The sequence below is a fragment of the Corylus avellana genome, chromosome ca11 (assembly GCF_901000735.1).
Source record: "Corylus avellana chromosome ca11, CavTom2PMs-1.0".
Lineage (NCBI taxonomy): Eukaryota > Viridiplantae > Streptophyta > Magnoliopsida > Fagales > Betulaceae > Corylus > Corylus avellana.
Window position 1 is genome coordinate 21,018,844 of NC_081551.1, and position 23,345 is coordinate 21,042,188.

Here is a 23,345-nt window from a genome sequence, read left to right on the forward strand (position 1 = left end):
AGTAGTGAGAGAAGACTCTATCTGCGGCGTCCCACATTACTTGGGTATGGAGATGGAGATGTGCTTAAATGTATACTTACGCATTTTTATGACAACAACGTGTTTTAAAGCCGTGATGGTCATGATCCTACTAGAACTCCGTAGTTAAGCGAGTTTATGTAAGAGTAGTATTAGGATGAGTGACCTCCTGTGAAGTCTGGTTCCGGGGAGCCAAAAGTAGATAATATTGTATGTCAATGGGGTGGGGTGTTACAAATGGTATCAGAGTTATTGCCCAATCTGAGATGGGGGGAGCGTGTACAAGCCCATGAAGGTCATTAGTGGGCATTCGTTGGGACGCCAAGAATGAGTTAATCCCACGAGGGTCGCCAGGGGGGACGCTGGGTTCTAAGAATGGGTGATTGTGGCGTCTCACATCGCTTGGGTATAGAGATGGAGATGTGCTTAAATGTATACTTACACCATTTATGGTAACAATGCGTTTTAAAGCCGTGATGGTCACAATGAGAAAAATATCGGGTTCTTTTGCTTTATCATATGATCCTATCAGAACTTTGTAGTTAAGCGAGCTCATGCGAAAGTAATACCAAGATGGGTGACTTCCTAGGAAGTTTGGTTCGGGGAAGCCAAAAGCGGACAATATTGTGTGTCAATGGGATGGGTGTTACACTATCCCTCTTCCCCCCGGAACAATCGTAGTAGGCGGCGGAGAACCTCACAAGTAGAAATGACTACTTTTACTCTAGAGATAAGGAGGAACTTCTCTCTCTAGAAAGAGAGATAAGAATGCCAGTTGTTGCTAACCGAGGAATAATAAGATTCATAATGGAACATCTTCATATATTCTTTCTATTGATAAAGGAAACATCTTAAGTGTTGTCGCTAATAAACTCTCTTATATTGATGTTGCTACTGGTGAAGCCCATGCTGCCATGTTAGCTATGAACCTTGCCTCCTTAATGACAATTTGCAATCTTCTCTTGGAAGGAGATTCCCTATGTGCTATCCTAGCAATTACAAAGGATCATCTTTATCTTGGAATGGATCATTGCTCCCATTATTGAAGACATTTTATCTAAGCTGGCTTCCTAGGTAGCTTCTAAAGCCTCTAGAGTGTTAATTTTAGAGCACATTATGTTACAAAGTGGGCTGCCACCAATCTTACATTTGGAAGCATTCACACTTCCTTTTCCCTCTTTTTCTCCATTCATATGTGGTAAGGGCCACCTTGTAATTTTCACTTTCCCCATCTAATTGTTTAAAAAAAAAAAAAAAAAAAAGAAGTTTCCTCTATATATACCACCCAACCTCTCCCTCTCTCTTCACCACAACCACAAACACCACCAACTCCTTCACTCGTTTCCTTTCTTCCTCTCTCCAAAAATGGCTGCTAATTCTCCAACAATACCATATCTCATAGTCATTTTCTTAACATACATAAGCCGTTTGATGCCCACCTTAGGAAATCCAAACCCGTGGACAAATTTGCTGCCAGCCAAGCTTCAAACCCTCCAAGTCGCAAACAGGCTTCGCGATGACCCTGATGCCATCAAACTAGCCTCTACGGATTATGGCAATATTGTTCGAGAGATCCCAGCCGCTGTTCTTTATCCATCTTCCGTCAATGATATTGCAAGCTTAATAAAGTTTGCGCACACTAGCTCCACTCCTTTCACTATAGCTGCCAGAGGCCAAGGCCATTCTGTTCGAGGACAGGCAATGGCTCGAAATGGGGTTGTCGTGGACATGACATCCTTAAAAAACCACAGAAATGGCTACGGAATCACTGTCTCCTGGAGCCCTTCCATGGGGTTTTATGCTGACGTAGGGGGGGAGCAGCTTTGGGTAGATGTCTTGCATGCCACGCTTGAACATGGACTTGCACCGGTGTCGTGGACCGACTATTTGTACATAACGGTTGGGGGGACGCTCTCTAATGCCGGGATTGGTGGGCAAACCTTCCGTTACGGTCCTCAGATCAGCAATGTGTACGAAATGGATGTCATCAATGGTATTATTCTCAATTTTTAAAGCGGAAAATGACATCGATATATATATGTATATAGTGGGTTTTTAAAGATATATTGACTCATATTATAATGAGTCTTCTCAATGGGGCCTACGTTTGAAAAGTTTTTGGACATTAGCTCACACGGGGTCCTAGACAGAGCTTAAATTGTCGTTTTGTTTAATTTCTAGTTGGTTGGTTGGTTTGGTTTAATTATTCACTAATATTTTACTTTTATATATATATATATATATAAACTTGTATTTTGTTGCATGTAGCATGCAGCTATATATATATACTATATAGTTAGAGTTAACTGATGAGGTTTTTCACTTGTTTGCATCCAGGGAAAGGGGATTTTGTGACTTGCTCACCACAAAAGAACACGAAGCTTTTTCATGCGGTTCTTGGAGGTTTGGGGCAGTTTGGAATTATAGCCAGAGCCAGAATTGTCCTAGAGCCATCACCAAAGAGGGTATGTACATGTGCAGATCACCATTGACTTAGATTTATTTTTGTCGTTCCCGCTGTCCAGTCTAATGTCGATTTTTGAAGTTTCCTTAACTCAGTAATGTGTTATCATCATCATCATCACTACTGTCATGATGATGATAAAGACTGATAAAAATCCATCCCCAACTACTCCACAATTTTTTTTTTTTTTTTTTTTAAATTTTTTTTTGGCATTATTATCAAGATATAACGATTAAATTCACTAAGCAAATCCAATTAATATAGATCTGGTTGTGTACATCACATAATTAAGCATTCGGATCAAGCCTAAAAACCATCTCATTCTCTCTTTTACTTTGCCAATAAAAAAGTAATTTCTTGTCCTATTAATTAACTCCATATATATTCTAACAAGCTAGGGACCACAATTTTTTTTATTTTTTTGGGGTGGAGGGTAAATTGCTCTTGTTGTCGTTATATATTGTTGAGGAAATTTGAACTCGCAAACTCTTTTAATTAAGCGGTAGAATTAAGATTTGAACTTATAACATTGGTTTGGATACTAATATATATATATATATATATATATATATGTTAAATCATCAGTATTTATCTTAAAAGTTTAAGTCAATAAAAAATAGCACGGCAATATTGTTGGCTAATATCTGTGAATTTATTTGTTTCTAGGTCAAGTGGGTTCGAATGCTTTACAATGACTTCTCAGCATTTGCTAGAGACCAAGAGCATTTGGTTTCAATCAATGGAAGGAAGCAAAAGAATGCACTTGATTACTTGGAAGGTTTACTTCTCATGGACCAGGGTCCTCCTGATAATTGGAGATCATCCTTTTTTCCATTATCCGATCACTCCAGAATTATTGCCCTTGTAACCAAATATGGAATCATCTACTGTCTAGAAGTGGCCAAATTTTATGATGATCGCAGCATTAATTCTGTAGACAAGGTACATATATATATATACATCATCAATATCCTTCTAGCAAATTAATTTTAATTAATAATCTAATATAATTTTTTTTTTCTTAATAGGAACTCCAAAATATGTTTGAAGGAATGAGCTTTATCCCGGGATATAAATTTGAGAAAGATATCTCATATGTAGATTTTCTCAATAGAGTCCGAAGTGGAGAGCTAAAGCTTCAGTCACAAGGACTATGGGATGTTCCTCATCCGTGGCTGAATCTCTTTGTGCCGAAATCTCAAATCTCGGATTTCAATTCTGGTGTTTTCAAGGACATTGTATTTAACCGTAATATTACAACAGGGCCTGTTCTTGTTTATCCCCTGAACCGCAGCAAGTGGGATGATAGAATGTCTGCGGTTGTACCAGATGAGGATGTTTTCTACACCATAGGGTTTTTGCATTCAAGTGGGTTTGATGACTGGAAAGCCCTTGATGTGCTAAACAAAGAGATACTGCTGTTTTGTTATAATGCTGGAATTGAGGTTAAGCAATATCTTCCCAAATATTACAGGACAAAGGAAGAATGGAAAAAACATTTTGGAAAGAAATGGAGAACTTTTCAAGAGAGAAAATATCAGTTTGATCCGAAAATGATTCTATCACCAGGACAGAGAATTTTCAATGACAATTAGTGCATCAACTATTAATTATTAGTACCAGTAATTGGAGTTTAATTAGAATTAATTAGAAGGGGAAATTGGGTTATTATAATAATTATCCTTTTTTTCTTTTGTTGAGGGTTTTTTGTATCACTGTTGATGAGTAGTTAATTTAATTTTCAGGAATTTCATGTAGGAGATATAATTAATATATCTTTTGTACTCTTGAGGGTCCATATTAATTAATGGCTATATATTATTGGACATATATATTCTTCACTCTACTTGCCTTTTGTTTTATTAATTATTTATTTATCGGACGATATTAATTATGATTGTTCATGCATGTAGTTCGAACTTAATGGTCCCCAAATCCAGTTGGAGTACCCACTGATGACCATTGAAAATTTCCTTGATGCTATTTTCTTGGTCAAACTGTTGTTGCTTACCTAACTTCTGATACACGGTTCTGTTTTTAATGATGGGAATCCTGTAGATAACGTAATGTTTAAACAATGTTGGCTTCATATGGAATATATATATATATATATATATATATATATAAGTTTTTATTATTTCTTTTTTTGTTTGAGGAATATATATAAAAGTTTACGGGTCTGCCGAGGAAAAAAAAAAAAAAGTCTTGGTTGCTATCACAATTATCTTTAGCTTGCTGGTTAAGGGTGATCATATATAGGTAGCTGGCTGTGGATAAGAAGTTAAGCTAGCTAGCTTATTTGTTGTTAAGGATTCAGGAGGATTATGGAGAAAAACATGACAAAGGCCCTATTTTCAATTACGTGAGCTTTAACCTGAATGAGACCAACGGTTGCTATGAGTACCATAATTTTTCTTTTTTTTTTTTTTTTTTTTTATTTTTTTTTATTGTTATATACAACATTTTTATCTTATAATGCTAACATCGCATCGATCCTAATCAATTATTGAATTTATTTATTTTTTTTAAAAAAAAACAACTTATCCAAAGGTTGGTTGAGACTTCTATATCAGCACAGTGAGATAATTGTGTGATAAAAATATGATTTATAGCATAACTCGGTTTTTTTTACTGTGTTATGTCATGTGGCACTTGTAGAGTAATGCTATATTTAGCATTCTTATATGATTACTATACAATTTGATGAGAACACTTAAAAAAAAAATAATAATAAATTAAAATAAGAGTTAATTTTTACTGTCACGTTATCTCAGTTGAATAATAATCTTCTACTAGTTAACATTACTCAATGTTAAATATTACACTCTCATTTCATTGGATTGATGCGGTAATGTTTATCAAATTTTCAATTTTTTTTTTAATAAGGCAGGATCCAAAAGCGGAGGAATATTAATTGTCATATCAACTCAATGAAATAAAAATTAAATGTGAGTATAGATTACTAATACGTGTACATTAGTACATACAAAAGTCATTAATCACACCCAAATTTGACACAAATTCAGGTAAAGTTCTCGATCCCCATAACCTTTTTTTCTCTTTTCAGTAATAAACACTAAATTAACCTTTATATAATGATTAAAGGGAATTAAAAACACAGGCTTGCCCAACATCCAAAAAAAAAAGAAAGGGGGCAAGATTCCAAAGCTAGTGATAGGCAGTCCCAGCCTAGGGTGGGGGAGCCTATATATAGAGAGAGAGAGAGAGGGGTTGAATTGGTAATGATTAATTAGGAAAAAAGAAACACATGCTTTACGGCCTGAAGGCGGGCTAATTACAGACAAACTTGTTTTACAGACGTTTAATTGTAAATCCATAAAGCATGTTTCCAACTCGTATTGCAGCTCGCGGGCAACCAGGAAACATCATGAGTAATTTCCACCCAAAATCATCCTTGACTTTTCTCAAGTGCTTAATACAATATACCCTTCTTTTTCTGCCTTTTTCACTCTAATTCCATGACAGGATCCAAACATTCGGACAACCTCATTATTAAGATCTTTGACTATAACATAACATGCCTGCAACTATTAAACTACTATGTTTCTCATATCATATATACCCCTGCTTTTTTAGCCCTTTTTGCCACGAGGACGGATAAATTAAAGGAAATTAATCCTTTAATTAAACTCAATTTTTATTTTTATTTTTATAAAAAAAAACACTTTATCTATCCAACAAACACTTCATATATATATTTTTTTTCTTTTTAAAATAACGATAAGCTGCCTTTTGAAGCTTATCAATTTTTATGAAGCCCATATATATATATATATATATATATATATATATATATATATAATTTAATATTGCTTGGAATTTTCTCTAATATGTACAACAGCCTCGTGTTTTCTAGTTGGGCATAGCCTGCTGCTCAGAACTTTCACTAATGGGCCAGATACTTGATAGTCATGGTCTTGGGCATTTGGTGAAGAAATATCTTAGAAAAAGAAAACACTTATGCATGAGTAATGTTAGAAGTTATTCTAAAATCGATTACCATTTGATTTGTAATTAATTATTATTGATTTTTAATTAAATTATAATTTTAAAAGCCACCTCATTTATCGAATGACACAAGTGGAACATAGTAACAAAGGATAAGTCTTTAGTGAAATATATATATAGTTCAATGTATTTGTTTTTTTTTTAAGCTAAAGTTCTTTTTGAAGAATATTTTTCGTATTTCATGAATTATATACACTTACTAATCGATGTAATTTGGGAGCATGGAGGGATGGTTTTTGGTGGTGGTTTCGGTCCTACTTAAAGCTTAAGTCCTAGGTGGTGTGGTAATAATTTCCTACGAAAGCCAAATAGCTAAAAATAGTTTCGATATTATTTTTCAAATTTTGATCATTTAAAAAAAAAAAATAGTATATTTCTAAAAAAAAGAATACATATTTTCATTGGAATGAAATACTTTAGGGATAAATGCAAAATTAATCTATGTTATATATTATTGGCCTAAATTTCAAATAACTCTGTGGTATAAAAAATAATTCATAGGTCCCCAGGGTAGGCCAAAATAACAGTTTACTCCCTAAAATCAATTTCTATTAAATAACTTAACATAATCCGTTACTTTGTCATGTGATACCCAATAAAAACACGACATATGTTAGCATCATTTTAGGACACCAGCTAAGATTACACATCAGTCATCACTTCAAGTCATACTGCTACAATAAATTAACATAATCTCTTCTATCCCCAAAATTTTACTCCGTACGTAACCCTATCTCATTTTCATCTTCCTCGCCACGATTTGGGAGCATTTTGCGATAATTTGACAGTCACATCTTCTAATCATTAAAAAATAAATAAAAACAACATTCAAGTTAATAAATTGTGGCAAAGTTTTCCTTTAAATTAAGTTGGAGAAAGTTTGATTACTCTTTTTATTAAACTGGCATTTGTCTTTAGAGCAAGAAAATTGATTTCATGGACTAAACTGTTATTTTGGCCTACCCTAAGGACTTATAAATTATTTTTTATACCACATTGAATGATTTATAATTTAGGCTAACTAGAAGGACCTATAAATTATTTGTTATACTACCTAGAGTGATTTGTAATTTAGGTCAACCACAATGACCAATTTTACATTTATCCCAATATTTTATGCCGAAACAAAACCACGAGTTATTTTTGTAACAGGTTACGTATGAGTAATACTATACATCGATCACCCATTACCCCTATCCACCCAAAGTCTATGTGATATGGTCTTTCATAACATTTAGTGGATGAAGATTGATTTTTTAGCGGAGACAAATTTCCTCCAAGCCAGTTTGGAGGAAATTTCCTTCAACCTATTTCAATAAGTGGCAAGTGTCATTCAATATTTTTTTTTTTTTTTTTAAAAGATTAATGTTTAGGTTCTTAGGTTAGTAGAATGAGAATAAATGGCTCTTAAAAATATTTTAAAAAATATGTGAAAGATTATATATACTTGTCACCTATTGAAGTAGGTTAAAGGAAATTTCTTCCAAACCAATTTAAAAAAAATTTATGTCCTTTTTTAGCTGAGAGTACCACGCCACGTAGACTTTGAATGCATGAATACGCGCGCATGCATGACATTCAACTCTCAATTGTACACTTCAGTGTTAAAATAATAGGGACGCATGGTGCCTACATCTTTATAACTAAAATCTTTTGTGATCTTCAACTAAAATCTATGGTTATAAATATATAACATTGACGTACACTGACAGGACCAAATCTTGTAAGTTAATCCACCTGATTCTCCCGCGTGCCTATGGCTTGATCATATTTCTTTGCTATATTAATAAGTCATCAACATAGATTACGTATTTTGGTGCAGTATTTTTTGTATGCAGCCTATGGGCAACCTACAAAATAAAGAAATCGTATAGGTTTTTACACTTGTTGAATTACAAGCTCAATGTAGCTGGAGAGATAGCATATCTAAGAGAGTCTATGATATCTTGGAATTTGTATTCCTTATTAAATGGGTGTGATTCTGTAGTTATGGATTGAGATTCTCCATATATATTGCATTAATTGCTGTATTAATGCAATGTTTTCATGAGGAAGGAACATTCTGATTTATTTTCTTTTGACAGCTTGATTATCTTGTATGTAGAGACAAATAGAGTGGAACCCACAAGGAATACTTATCCCCATCAAGGTATATACTTCTTCTTATACTTGTCTTCAAAAAACAACTAGCATATTTTAGTATATAAGCCATTAAAGATCGATATATATGTAGTTTTGATGTGTATATATTAACTCTTAAGTAAAAAATTATAGTTACAAAAAAAATAAAAATAAAAAGTAAAAAGACCCTAAACTATGTTTGTCAATGGCCTTAAAAAAAGGAAGTGGTCTACAACTATATATCAGATTTGATTGATATGGTAAAAAAAAAAAAGGTTTTAATTTGTATGAAAAAAGTGAAAAAAAAAAAAAAATTATGTTGTAGTGATTTTTTTTATTTAAATAGTAATAAAAAGTGAATAATGTGACGTAAAAAATAAAAATATTAAAAGTTAATTTTGAGAGAAATAGTATAAGAATTTATTTATTTCTACCATGGGCAAACAGAGCCTAAGAGCCCCCTAACTCAAAATTGACAGGGTCGTTGAATTTGGAGTGAGACAACACGTACGGGCGGCTGGGCCTGGGTGATTAATTATCACAGGAATCCAAATTGACTTGGTGGGATAACCTGTAGCCCTTAGATAGAGGCAAACAAGATCATCTACAATGAAGAAAATCTGGTTTGATGTCTACCCGAATATTCTTCTTTTCCCACCGATGATTTGTGACAATTCCTGAGCCAAATCAAAAGGAAATCTTCAAGATCCTTGTGATGAATTTTGAAAATTTGACCGTTTTCATATATCCCGTAGATATGCAAACAACATTCAAAAGCGACATGAGATTATGATTCAAACGGTACTCTATTCTTCTGGGTTGGTCATTGATAGACCCACAAGAATAAAGACTTAAGTGGGGGAAATATTAAGTGTACGTTTTTCTAGGTTTTTTTTTTTTTTTTTTTTTTGTATCTTTTTAATTGTGATGTCACTTTTAAAATTATCGTTAAATTTGAGATTATCATTATTGACTTTTAATTTATTAATAATTTTAAAAGCCACATCACAATTAGGAGAACACTAAAAGAATACTAGAATAACACCTATTATTTCCCCTTCTGTGGGTGGCTTTGAATCTTCATGATCATGAATAAAAAAAAAAAATATATATATATATATATATAAATGTTAATCAATTCGTGACGTACGTTTTTGGAGAGAAAAGGGAATCGAGATCTTGGTGAGAAAATCTCCAGTGTTTGGCTTCGAATCTTCATGATCATGATGATGCATACACAAACACACAAAAAAACGTTTAACATGTCAAAATTTGATCCTGTAAAAGGATCGGTCGCATTAATTCATATCGTTGGGGGAAGACAGAGAAGAAAAATATGAAATCCAAGAACAAGATCTTGTCCTACCGCCGTATCTTTGAATAAACATGCATGTATGCGTCAGAATACGACGTCATTAATTTCCTATACAAAAGCCAAAGACTCTTGCGTCCTAGTTTCCTGCGACTTTCACCTACACCGGCCGGTACCACCAAACACCTCCCCAACACCCTCTTCAATAGTTTCCTGCTTCCAATCTAATTCATTGATGATCAGGATCATGCATATATACAGCCTACATAAACACAAAAACATTTAACATGTAAATTTCAATCCTACGTACAAGCATTAATTCTTTGTCGTTGACTTGTAGGGGCCGGAAGACAGAGGAGGAAACTTCACCTCCATTTACCATCAAATTTGTAATCTCTTTTCAAACTTTTCATTTTTGCAATACGAGAAATGTTAGAAATACTAACTCTTTTATTAATATATGACTGGATACCAACATGATGTGGAACTTATTCATTAAAAATTATCAAAACATTTAATAAAGAAAAATGATATGAATACCAATAAATAAGGTCAATGTGAGTGACCTCTAAGGGAGTTGTTCTTTTATTTTTTTATTTTTTTATTTTTTTTATTTTTTTTTTATTCAAAAATGGTAGGCCGAAAAGACCAATTGTGGCTATCCTACTTAGACATGATCATATTAACACTTACCCGCTTAAAGCTGCACAGGAAGGGCCTAGACGGTGAGAACCGCAGGCTCTCTCTCAAGTCTGACTGAACCATAATCTGACCCAACCCCACCAGTGCATCAATGAGAATCTAAAATGACTAATATTAATCAAACATATGTGCAAATTTTTCATTGCAAAAATTCGAACCCACGCCCTAGTACATGCCCTGACCACTTGAAAACTTTCTTGAACCATTGAACCATTTAACCACTACCCTTGATGGTAGGTCACTACATGTTTGAATCCTCCTACACACCTCTCTCATCTTATGAGAGACATGATAGTTGTATTTTATAAATTTTATGGTTGTAAAACAAGAATTTACATCACATGTACGTACTGACATGCCATGTGCATGCTGCGTAAGTTAACACTAATAAATGAGAGATATTGCAAATTGAATAATAGATTAGTAAGATACATTTCAAAAATTAAAATATTTGAAAAAAAAAAAATTACAAATTAAGTTCGAGGTAACTAAATTATTGAAGGCAAGTGGTAGTTTCCCGATGCGAAGAATGAATCCAAGATCTTGTCCTTCCGTATCTTTGAACAAACATACAGTACGTAGATCATGACCTCATTTCCTATATGCAAACGCCAAAGGCTTTCATCCATTTCCATGCAACTTTCCTCTATATATATCACCCAATCTTTATACTCTCCCTCCACAACCATCACCTCCTTCTTCAATCATTTCCTCTCTTCCTCTCTCAACAATGGCAGAAAACTTTCCAATTATAGCATATTTCATGGTCATAATATTTATATATATAAGCCCTCTGATCATGTCAAGCCCACCAAAGCTTCAAAACCTTCCCATATCAACCACGCTCCGCAATGACCCTGATGCCATTAATCAAGCCTCTAGCGATTACGGCAATATCGTTAAAGAGATCCCAGCCGCAGTTCTTTACCCATCTTCCATAAATGATATTGCATCCTTGATAAAATTTGCGAACAATAATTCTTCTCATTTTAATATAGCTGCTGCAGGGCAGAGCCATTCTGTCCGCGGGCAGGCAATGGCTCGTGATGGGGTGGTGGTGAATATGAGAGCCTTGGAAGAGCGTGGAAATATTGTAGTCTCGTGGAGCCCTTCGTTGGGATTTTTTGCCGATGTGGGAGGGGAGCAGCTTTGGGGGGATGTGTTGCGTGCAACACTAGAACATGGACTTTCACCGGTGTCGTGGACTGACTACGTGTACCTAACTGTTGGGGGGACACTATCCAATGCCGGGATTAGCGGGCAAACCTTCCGTTTTGGTCCACAGATCAACAACGTGTTTGAAATGGATGTTATCACTGGTATGAAAATAGTTTTTGGAAACCAAAAGTCGGTAGGTTTTTTCCACGCTCCTAGCTAGTCGAACATATATGTTGACTAATACGAGGATCCTTTCATTTGTTTAATTTGTGGTTAGTTAGTTTGGTTTAATCATGATTTTGTGTTTCAGCAGATTTTTGCACGGCCGAATGTATGTACTGCAGGTTCCTGTAAAATAAGGAAAAAGTCACCAGAAAAATGTCAGTCTTGGTGTACCCTACTATTTTTGTGAAAATTAACCCTAATTTTTGTACTTTTTACGTCACATAAACCACTTTTTATTACTATTCAAATAAAAAAATCACTATAAAACAATTTTTATTTTTTTTATTTTTTTATTTTTTACTTTTTCATATAAAACATTCTTATTTTTTTTTCTTACATCAATCAAATCTGCTACCGTTTGAATCAACTTCATTTTTCAAGTCCCTTGACAAACACGGCCATAGTTTTGAGATTAAAACTGAATGGAGAGAGTTTTTAGGGTTGTAGTGAGCATGCATTTTTTTGTTAAGGGGGGAATAGTGGCTCTTTTAAAGTGAGACTCCCTAGTGGTGATTCCTGGTGAAGTTGTCTGATTTGTGCAAGAGTCGTCTAATTATTTGGTAATACTGACCCTTTTAACGTGAGGCTCCCCGGAGGAAATGATCCCTTATATTGGAGTTGTATAATTTGTGCAAAAACTAACTATTTGCCTGCCGTGGAGAGAGTACGTTTTCAGGCCGGGTTAGTGAGCACGTATACCTATTTTCTGGAATAGTGACGACCCTTTTAACGTGAGGCTTCTTGGAGGAAGTGATCCCTGATGGAGTTGTATAATTTGTGCAAATTAAAGCTATCTAATTATTATTTGCCACGAAAAGACCTTTTAGGATTGTAGTGGGCACATATACCTATTTTCTAGAATAGTGACCCTTAATTTTAAGGAGAGGTTCTTTAGAGGTGATCATTCCTGATGGACTTGTCTGATATGTGGAAGAACTGTCTAATTATTTGTCATGTAATTGTTTGAGTGGGACTATTGTTATTTATATCCACACCACGTCACTATATAATATTTTAGTTTAGAGAAATATTATACATACATCTTTTGCCTATTTTTTGTTCATAATTTACTATTGAATCTATAAGACTTATATATAGTCTCACGTATTAATGGTAGATTTAACAATTTCTTGTATAAAGATGAACAAAAAATGAAAATCAAACATTTATCTTAATTTATGTAACCTTGTAATTTTACTGCATCTGCATGCAGCTATATCTATAATTAGGGTTTACTTATCAGCCGGTTTGTGCTTTGTTTGATACAGGAACGGGAGATTTTGTGACTTGCTCTCCAGAAAAGAATACGAATCTCTTTTATGCAGTTCTTGGAGGTTTAGGTCAATTTGGAATTATAACCAGAGCGAGAATCCCCCTGGAGCCATCACCAAAGAGGGTACTTACAAATTAAGCACATTATTATATATGATTAAGATCTACATCCATAATTAATTATTAATTAATTACCATGTGCTGTTAATATTGTTATAAAGGTCAAATGGGTTCGAATGCTTTACAATGACTTCTCAGCATTTGCTAGAGACCAACAACGTTTGATTTCAACCAATGGAAGGAAGCAAAGCAATGCACTCAATTACCTGGAAGGTCAACTTCTCATGAATCAGGGTTCTCTGGGCTCTCCTGGTGATTGGAGATTGTCCTTTTTTCCATCAAACGATCACTCCAGAATTATCTCTCTAATTAAAAAATATGGAATTATCTACTGCCTAGAAGTCGCCAAATATTATGATGATCACACTCTTGAGTCTGTGGACGAGGTATATATACATATATTATAAGAGGAATGCTAGGCTTACAAACAAATTTTACAAAAAAAACTTTTACAACATGATTGGAAATGAGATAAATTTAACTTTTGAGAAACTCAATTATATTGTGCCACATCATGTTGTAAAAGTTTTTTTAAAAAGATTTGTTTGTAAGTTTAACATTTTTCATATTATAATCATCAACAGCCAGTAATTAATTACTTTAATTAATTTAGAATATTCTCTTAATATATGTGTGTGTTTTACTTGATAGGAACTCCAAGTTTTATTCGAAGGGTTGAGCTTTATCACAGGATATATGTTTGAGAAAGACGTCTCATATGTAGATTTTATTAGTAGAGTTGGAGGAAATGAAGATGATGATGATGATCAGCCAAAGCTTGCTCAACCGTGGCTAAATCTCTTTGTACCAAAATCTCAGATCTCAGATTTCAATTATGGTGTTTTGATGGACATTGTTCTGAAGCGCAATATTACCACAGGACTTGTACTTTTTTACCCCATGAACCGAAACAAGTAGGTCTTCTGAAATACCATGTAAATGAATGCATATATATATATATATATACACACACATATGAATAAATAAATATGTAATATTAATATAATTTATGTTACTTGCAGGTGGGATGATAGGATGACTGCGGTAACACCAGATGAAGATGTTTTCTACACCATAGGGTTTTTGCATTCAAGTGGGCTTGATGAGTGGGAACCCTTTGATGCACAAAACAAAGACATACTTCAGTTTTGCTATGATGCTGGTATTAAGGTTAAGCAGTATCTTCCTAACCACAAGACAAAGGAAGAATGGGAAAAGCATTTTGGCATCAAGTGGAGAACTGTGCTTGAGAGAAAGGCTCTATTTGACCCCAAAATGATACTATCACCAGGACAAAGAATTTTTAATAACAGTTAAATTTATAAGCATAAATACATGTGATCGATTGAAAGTATTGCAGGGAAAATATAAGGCTATCCTTTTTCGTTTGTAGTTTGAATTTTACATTTATGTTTCTCGTACTTGGTCTTTTTTCGTTTTCATTATGGGCTTTTGTATGTGTCGTTCGTAGTTTTCAGAAATTTGATGTAGAAACTATATATAATATGCATGTATTATTTACGCTTGATGGTCCGTTAATGGAAGACTAGTGTTTTTATTATAATTTTCTTATAAATTCAAGAAGCAGTTCACATAAATCATTGCCTCTCTGTGCCCCTAGATTCAAATATTCAATCACACTGCCTTGATTCTCTCTTCCATTTTGAGACCTAACCACCTTTGACTATCACCAAAACCCACTGACGCACAGTAATTCCACCATCATCTGTCTGGCATATTTGCAATCACCAATGAAACGCGACCATTGCACCAATGTGAAAGCCCCTCGCACCGTCCTCAAGGTCTTTTGGGTGATTTAACCGCCCTCTTTAGCTGATTGTGGGGACATTTTGGTCAACCAATTGGTTGAGGATTTTTGGCTAAAGCCGTAAACTCTCCGTTGTTTAAGTTAGCATCTTATACGTAAATAAAAATATAGGACTAGTTTGCATCTAATCTCCATAAATTGGTGTGTATCTAGTGAGATACGTAAGAGAGAGAGATGAGTCTCAGAGAGAGAGACGTGAGTGATGAAGAGATCCTTCTGAGAAGGAGAGGGGGAGAAATGAGTCTCCTCCCTTCTTAGAAGGATTCGTAGGAGAGGAAAAAAGTCCTAGGTGCAACAAAGGTGGACATGTGTCATGGGGAGATATTTTCTCCCCAACACCTGGTTTTTTTTTTTTCTCAACACTTCTCCCTCAACCATACTACGCCAACCCAAATCCTCACACAACCTTAAAACCCCATTTACAAACCTCAGTACTCCTCATTTTTCACACACTTCAACGATAACCATTACTCGACCACAAATACAAAAACACAAACACAAAAACAAAAACACAAACCTAATCACAACATCATCACTACAATTTCAACACAACGAACATATATACTATGAAAGTTTCCATACAAAACTCCACATCACAACATCAAACATCAAATAATCCCCACTTCACCACCAACAACAATAATACCATCAATATATGACAAATTATTACCCTATAAACACGACAACAAAACAACACAAAAACTCTAACATAACAAACAAAAAGTGCAAAGGAGACTCATCCTTGAATCTCTTCCTCCCCAAACAAAGGGTGAGGAAGAAATATACTTTTTCCTTCATCAGCCCCTTATATTTTAAATGTCTGGCATAAACATTAAAATTTGAGTTTGATTAAACAAATTTACCTTCGATCGAGTGAAACATGGTAGTTCATATTAAATTGCCCATTAAATCTCATCACGCATAAACCTTTGTTTAATATTGTTAAATAAACAGAGCCACTCTTGAAGAGGCAGTTTGTCTCAACTCAGATAAATTTAGCTCGATCTCGATTTGTTTAACAAATGAGTTGACTATGAACAAAAAAATACTCTCAATTATTAAACGAGACATACTCATATGAATTCGATTAAACCCAGTTAATGATCGCGAATGTATATGTAACACCTTGACTTACTATTTAAGTCGTAAGTACAAAGCAATATCTCATTTTTTACGTTAAATTACTAGTGTTATTATGTAACACCTCTGACTTACTTTTATTTTATTTTATGTAACACCTCGACTTTTGGTAATAGTGAAAAAGGTAAAAGCAGCTACGCACAAGTCGTTTACTGAAGAAGCAAATATTTGTGCTTCAAGCGTTTTAAAACAGAGAAGACTAGAAGAGAAATACACATAAGCTAATTAAGTATTAATCGGTGAACAATTCGTGATAAAAGACTTCAGCGAAGTATTTATGAAAAGTTATTATTGTTAATTTTGAATCTGTTAATTTTATGTCTAAACTTTTGAGTTTAACACGTGTTGATTTTTATTCTAATTTTTATTATTTAAATTAATTAATTATGATATTGGATTTGTAAGTGGAGAGCCCCTAGAGATATTATAATTTTTTTTAGGGGAAACTTCACTTTGGCCCCTTGAATTTTTATCCGATTTTACAAACTCTCTGAACTTCCAAATCTCTTATTTTGGACCCCTGAACTTTTAATTACTCTTAATTAGTATCATTCCGTTAATTTTAGTAGTTAAAAATACAAAAAAAAAGACCAAAATGTCCTTGATTTTCTTTTTTTTTTTTTTTAAATAAAAAACGTTTTAAAAGTTGGAATTTTATACAAAAATGCGGGGTATAAACGTCGTGTAACGTTTAAAATCTGACGGAAAGGTCCACATTTACAGTAATTGAAAGTTCAGAGGTCCAAAATGAGATATTTGAAAGTTTAAGGGAAGTTTCTAAATTAAGTGGAAGTTCAGGGGGATAGTGAAGTTTTCCTTTTTTTTATTATAAATTCTTTACAAACCGAAGTTGCAGTCCACATGAACAATCATGTTAATAACTAAAATTTATATTGTCATGAGATAATCCACATGACATTTACCACATTTACAAATTGACTTGACGATCCATATGACATTTATTATATTAACTACTAAAATATTGTCTATCACCTGTTACTTTATATAACACTCATCTTGTTCTTAAGAGGTAGTTTAATTGATTAGAGATCATGTCTCATGAAACAGAGGTAACTAGTTAGAATTTCTTTCTCTTGTGTGAACATATAAAAAAATAAAAAAATAAAATAAAACTCATCTCTATGGAATTTATGAAAAAAATTATAATAAAATCTAATTGGACAAGGCAAGTAATTTAACTGAAAAAATAAATTTACTATTACAAAAAATTAACCTTCGTGATACATGTCGTTTAGGAGTTTTCACTTGGCAGAGAAATGTCCTAGAAATGGCTAAAATTGTTTCTGCGTATCAGCATGGCGCTCCCACCAATTTCACTGAATTCTTGTCCTTCCTCTTGCGCTTGCTCTTACCCTTTATCCCCTTCTCTCCACTTCCTTCTTCTCCAACCCCGAACACAATCTTCGAGCAATCCCAGAACCCTCATCAGGTTCAGAGTTTCTTGCTCTAATCAGACGGTCCAGGTTGACACCCAGCAACCACAGGGAATCAGAGTGGTAGCTTCTGAGACCACAAAGAAGAAGAGGAAGCCCAGGCCGAGCTTCTCCGAGCAAATACAAGAGAAATGGTCACTCAAACTCGGTTCCACGAGAGAGAGATTTCCATGGGAGGAACCAGAACAACAAGAAAAGCTAGAGAAGCAGGAAGAAAAGGAAGAGGAGAGCCAGCAATCTTCTGGGGTTGGTGTATCTGACTCAGAAGTTGGTGCTAAAGAATCGGTGAGTGACCCAGTGAGTTTTGTTCTGCCGAACCGGTATGTTCCGCCTCCTTGGGTTCATGGAAGCAATACCAGGAAGCTCCAGATTGATTCTGAACCTGAAATTCCACGGAAGAGTCGTGAGAAAATTAAAACTTTTGGTGGGTCTGGTGGGCCTTGTGGGAATGGTATTGCAAATGGCGTTGTTGAAAGATTGGAAATTCATGAACAAGATTGTGATGGCGAGTTTGAGAGAGAAGGTGAGGTGTTTGATGAAATTTCAAGTGGGATTTCAGAAGACGAGGAGACAAAGATTTTGAGTGGCGGAAATGGCGTTTCTTGGAAGGAAAAGCCATCTGGGAAAGGCGAAAATTTTGTAAAAATGGTGGGTTCTGTTGATGGCAATAGTGGCTCAATTGGGTTACCGTGGAAGAGAGGAGAAGGTGATATGGGGAGGAGGAGCAGGAGCAATACGGAGTTGGCGGAGAAAACACTTCCGGAACACGAGCTGCGGAGACTAAGAAATGTAGCTTTGAGGATGCTGGAGAGGACAAAGGTTGGAGTTGCTGGTATCACACAGGCAGTGGTGGATGCTATACATGAGAAGTGGAAGTCTGCTGAAGTGGTGAAGTTGAAATTTGAAGGGCCTCTTACTGTTGACATGAAAAGGACCCATGAGATTTTAGAGGTCGGTGTTTGCATATTGTTTGGTTCATTGCATCTTTTCTGTTTCTTTGCTTTTGGAATATCACATGTGGAACCATTTCAAGGATTTTGGGGTTTCAAAATGACTTCGTGACTTTATGCTTAAGTGAATTGCAGGGTCTTACATATTTTCATGTCCCAATTGAATCATGATTTGACTGCAATTAATGATAGAACTTGCACATTATTCATCAAAAAAAGATATAGAACTTGTACATCTATAGTTAAATTGGATACTCTATGATTTTCTTTGTTTTTTTAAATTATGCATATACTGTCTTCTTGTGTTTTACTATCAGATATTTGCGAAATTGAGTCTGCTAGTATCTCATGTTAATTATTTCTTTGTCTCTATCAGCGTAAAACCGGAGGTTTAGTTATATGGAGGTCAGGCAGTTCTGTTGTGTTGTACAGGGGAACAGCCTACAAACTTTCTTGTGTACAATCATATACCAAACAAAACCAGACCAATATGAATATGTTGGAAGATTCAAAAGGTGCCATGAGTGGTGCTACGCCTAATACCACGAAGGACACAATTAGAGCTACAGAACCTTTTATCCCCGATTCTGCAATGTATTTGAAGGATCTATCTAAAGAAGAACTGATGGAATTTAGTGATCTCAACCAATTGTTAGATGAGTTGGGTCCGCGGTTTACCGATTGGACAGGTCGTGAGCCATTGCCTGTTGATGCAGACTTGCTTCCTGCCGTGGTTCCTGGATATAAACCTCCATTGAGACTTTTTGCTTATGGGGTATGCCATTGTCTAAGAAACTGGGAGATGACAGCTATCCGTAGACTTGCCAGAATGATGCCTCCTCATTTTGCTTTAGGTACGTAATACTTAATGGACATTATTGTGTTTATATTCACTAAATCATGTTTTCGCTGCTTTTGAATTTATTTAACTATTCTTAGGAAGGAGCAGAGAACTGCAAGGTCTGGCTAGGGCTATGGTAAAGCTATGGGAAAGAAGTGCTATTGCAAAGATAGCCATCAAACGTGGTGTATTGAATACACGTAATGAGAGGATGGCAGAAGAACTCAAGGTGAGACCTCAGAAATGTTGCCGCTTCATGAATAAAGAGTATTTTCAACAAAACCGTACTTGCTAAAAAGAATATTCGAGTAGAGTGTCAAGTATCTTGAATCATTTATATTTGTTTTGAGATAATTATCCCACTTCAATGTGAATTCAATTATCTGGATTTTTGTTTTCTTAAATATTGCTGCAAACTGTAAATCTGTGGGCTCCAATTAGTAAAAACTGATAGTGATAACTTTAATCTCCTTTCAGAAAATACCTGCTTGAGTAGTTCATTACCCTAGCTAGTTGATACAGTCTAGGAATTGTTATGACTCTTCATACCTAATTCACATTGTCTGACATAATGTGTTTTAAGTGGCTTCCCACGTCACGTCAGCCAGTGTGAAAAGTTGTATTACTCTATTGTAATATATTGAGTGTGCAACACGTAAGAGATTGGAACTTATGAATAAAAATTTAATACTGAGACTTAATAAGTATGAGTTCTGTGGTTTTATTTACTATTCCATTGCTCAAGTCCTATATGATACAATTGGTTTATGAAGTAATATAAAGCAGAAGGGGCAAACTCCCTTTCCTTTTGCATATAACTTGGTGAAATATAATTTAACTCATGATTCAAGTATTGCAGTCAGTGGGAAAGTACTCATCAATTTACTGGGAAATTCATATGCCATATCATTTCAAATTCTAAGCAAATTCAAGATTTTTTTTCTTGATATCTGACTTTATGAAAATTTGAAGGAAAACTAAGTTCTTAGTACCAGAAAGAAAGACTTGAATACCAAAGAACTGCTGCTTCTGGCTACATCTTCATAAGTGCTAAAGATATACTATTCAACTATTCATTTATCTTATCTTGAAGGACAGGCTACTATTCAGTATATTCTTTCTTGCAAGCTCTTTTGAGACTGTTGGTCTGTCTTCTCTGTTCTAGAAGCTGTCTAATCCCTTCTGACCTGTAGCATATCAGATTGTGGATACTCCATTCTTGACAGTAATCTCTTGTTTCTCTTGACAGTTTCATTTTTATGCATGCAGAAATTGACAGGGGGCACACTAGTTTCTAGAAACAAGGAATTTATTGTCTTTTACAGGGGTAATGACTACTTGCCTCCAGTTGTTACAGAGGCATTGAAAGAGAGGCAGAAACAAACAGATCTCCAACAAGATGAGGAAGATCAAGCACGACAAAAGGCCTTGGCCTTAATCGAATCAAAGGCTAAAGCTTCTAAAGGCCCATTGGTTGCTGGAACCCTTGCTGAAACCATGGCAGCGACATCTCGCTGGGGAAACCAACCAAGTAGTGAAGATGTGCAGAAAATGATTAGAGATTCAGCCTTGACTAGACATGCTTTGTTAGTCAGATACCTTCAGAACAAACTAGCTCTTGTAAGTTACAAGATTCCCTTTTCCAGCTCTAGTGTCTAGACAGACAAAATTCTAAACCTTTTCCAAGCTCTTATGTATATCTAATTCTGAATGGTCCTAGGGCAAAGGGAAGCTTAAAAAGGCTGAGAAGGCTTTAGCAAAAGTGCAGGAGTATCTGGAACCAGCAGATCTCCCAAGTGATTTAGAAACCATAACCGATCAGGAGAGATTTTTATTTCGTAAGATGGGTTTGAGCATGAAGCCCTACCTGCTTCTAGGTAAAAACAGCCACTTTAATTCTCTTCTTGATGGTTTTTAGGAGTAGTCAAATATCCTGTGTTTCTGTTTCAGGTAGGCGTGGGGTTTATGATGGTACGGTAGAAAATATGCACTTACACTGGAAGTATCGGGAGTTGGTAAAGATAATTGTGAGAGGAAAAAGTTTTCAACAAGTCAAGCATGTTGCAATTTCTTTGGAAGCTGAGAGTGGCGGGGTGCTAGTATCTTTAGATAAAACTACCAACGGATATGCAATAATTGTGTATCGTGGGAAAAACTACTTACAGCCTCAACCACTAAAACCCAAGAATCTATTGACAAGAAGACAGGCATTGGCTCGGTCAATAGAACTTCAGAGGCGTGAGGTAAAATTATAATACTTGGTCCTATGCGTTTCTTCACAAAATGATATGATTTGGGCTTCCGGTTAATTGATTTCCTATTTTGCAGGCACTTAAGCATCATATCTCAGACTTACAGGAGAGAATTGAGTTGGTGAAGTCTGAACTGGTATAATAGCCATTGCTTCACAAAGACTGATGTTTACCAGAAAATACTTGGCTAAAAGAATTGTATTTTTCTTACGACTACTTTATATATTTCTGATGTTGATTTCAGGAAGATTTGAGAAATGGAAAGGAGATTGATGACTCAAAAACCTTGTACTCAAGATTGGATGATCCTAATGTTTCTGATGCTGACATGGAAGAGGTGATTGACCATTTAGTCTCTAGTCTTCTCTATATGAATTAGTGCAAAGTGCCTCTTGTGAAATTTTCGCTTTGGATTTGACTCCAACCCAATAATATCAGTTAGCAATTTTGCAGATTAGCCCAAATTAGTTCTTAGCCTGTTTGGGATTTTATTAGAAAATATAGCTTTTAAAGCTAGAAATAATTTTTTCAAAACAATCTTCATTTTTAAGCTTTTTTTCAAAAGTATTTAGTCTTTTTAAGAGCAAAAAGTCAAAAAGTACTTTTTGAGGTTTTTATTAAAAAACAGACCAGCTTCTTCTTTTTTCACAGCTTTTTATGTATTAAAAGTATTTATTAAGTTTCACGTTAGAATATGCGCCCTTGGACACCTCGGTAGTCTAGCCATTTATGAACTCATTTTTTTTTCCCTCTTTCTTCTTTCCTTGTTATATTTTCTTTTATCTTAAGACACTTTGTTCCAACCTCTTCCGATTAAATTCCTCATGCTAGGCGGGTTTTTTTTTTTTCCTTGGACTCAGGATAAAGGGGAAGAGGCATATCTTCAGATATATGACAATGGGAGTCATGATATGGAGCTTGGACCTGTTTAATCATCCATTTTTGCTAAGAAGATTAAGCATTGCAGATGCTTGAAAGAAATTCATCAGTTCCAGAGGCCAAGCATTGTACGAGATGATAGCAGAAAATATACATTGCAGATGCATGTTTATGGGGGGTTTGTCTAAATGGCATGGCAATATGGCATCATTTTGTAAAGCCTTCAATTTCTCTGCTGCTGTAGGGATAGGATTTTTCGATAATTACAATGTTATCAGCAATTTTTTTTTTCTAAATATTTGCAACTGCAATCATGTAAAATCTCTTGCTGTATATAAATTGATTCAGCAAAGACTTACGTTTTGTTCTTTTTTCCTTCTTTTTTCCCCTGTTTTACTTTAATAATTTTTAGTTGGAAGCAGACATTCCCAAGTAATAATATTAATAACAATAGTAGTAGTAGTAATGATGATAATAATGATAACTGGAGTTTGACTTACCTCCCTTCAAAAAATCACCAGAGCTTTAACATTTTGCTCATCAAAATCCTAGGTGGTAAAGTGCCATTTGCCAAGTTGAT

General features: G+C 34.9%; 3 protein-coding genes across 3 annotated transcripts; all 3 read left to right on the forward strand.

Moving 5' to 3' along the window:
• The first annotated feature begins 1,350 nt into the window (after window positions 1-1,350).
• On the forward strand, window positions 1,351-4,178 carry LOC132166434 (cytokinin dehydrogenase 3-like). Its single transcript, XM_059577249.1, has 4 exons — window positions 1,351-2,011; window positions 2,356-2,483; window positions 3,149-3,424; window positions 3,511-4,178. The coding sequence occupies exons 1-4, from the start codon at window positions 1,384-1,386 to the stop codon at window positions 4,075-4,077; spliced, it is 1,599 nt and encodes a 532-aa protein (XP_059433232.1). The 5' UTR covers window positions 1,351-1,383; the 3' UTR covers window positions 4,078-4,178.
• Window positions 4,179-11,376: 7,198 nt separating this feature from the next.
• On the forward strand, window positions 11,377-14,760 carry LOC132166621 (cytokinin dehydrogenase 3-like). Its single transcript, XM_059577470.1, has 5 exons — window positions 11,377-11,965; window positions 13,298-13,425; window positions 13,523-13,807; window positions 14,073-14,335; window positions 14,444-14,760. Exons 1-5 carry the CDS (start codon window positions 11,377-11,379, stop codon window positions 14,736-14,738), a joined length of 1,560 nt encoding a protein of 519 aa, XP_059433453.1. The 3' UTR covers window positions 14,739-14,760.
• A 2,917-nt stretch (window positions 14,761-17,677) lies between these two features.
• LOC132166353 (CRM-domain containing factor CFM3, chloroplastic/mitochondrial) lies at window positions 17,678-23,128 on the forward strand. Its single transcript, XM_059577154.1, has 9 exons — window positions 17,678-18,794; window positions 19,170-19,647; window positions 19,733-19,863; window positions 20,904-21,254; window positions 21,355-21,511; window positions 21,585-21,877; window positions 21,963-22,022; window positions 22,131-22,223; window positions 22,747-23,128. Exons 1-9 carry the CDS (start codon window positions 17,706-17,708, stop codon window positions 22,816-22,818), a joined length of 2,724 nt encoding a protein of 907 aa, XP_059433137.1. The 5' UTR covers window positions 17,678-17,705; the 3' UTR covers window positions 22,819-23,128.
• The last annotated feature ends 217 nt before the right edge of the window (window positions 23,129-23,345 follow it).

Bases quoted from the DNA above. Each gene is read 5' to 3' on its own strand.
- LOC132166621 (XM_059577470.1), top strand. From the start codon at position 11,377: ATGGCAGAAAACTTTCCAATTATAGCATATTTCATGGTCATAATATTT. The intron at 13,808-14,072 runs GTATATATACAT...TTTACTTGATAG, and splicing joins CTCTTGAGTCTGTGGACGAG to GAACTCCAAGTTTTATTCGA. The intron at 14,336-14,443 runs GTAGGTCTTCTG...TGTTACTTGCAG, and splicing joins TACCCCATGAACCGAAACAA to GTGGGATGATAGGATGACTG.
- LOC132166353 (XM_059577154.1), top strand. From the start codon at position 17,706: ATGGCGCTCCCACCAATTTCACTGAATTCTTGTCCTTCCTCTTGCGCT. The intron at 19,648-19,732 runs GTACGTAATACT...AACTATTCTTAG, and splicing joins GCCTCCTCATTTTGCTTTAG to GAAGGAGCAGAGAACTGCAA. The intron at 21,512-21,584 runs GTAAAAACAGCC...TTTCTGTTTCAG, and splicing joins GAAGCCCTACCTGCTTCTAG to GTAGGCGTGGGGTTTATGAT.
- LOC132166434 (XM_059577249.1), top strand. From the start codon at position 1,384: ATGGCTGCTAATTCTCCAACAATACCATATCTCATAGTCATTTTCTTA. The intron at 2,012-2,355 runs GTATTATTCTCA...GTTTGCATCCAG, and splicing joins CGAAATGGATGTCATCAATG to GGAAAGGGGATTTTGTGACT. The intron at 2,484-3,148 runs GTATGTACATGT...ATTTGTTTCTAG, and splicing joins TAGAGCCATCACCAAAGAGG to GTCAAGTGGGTTCGAATGCT.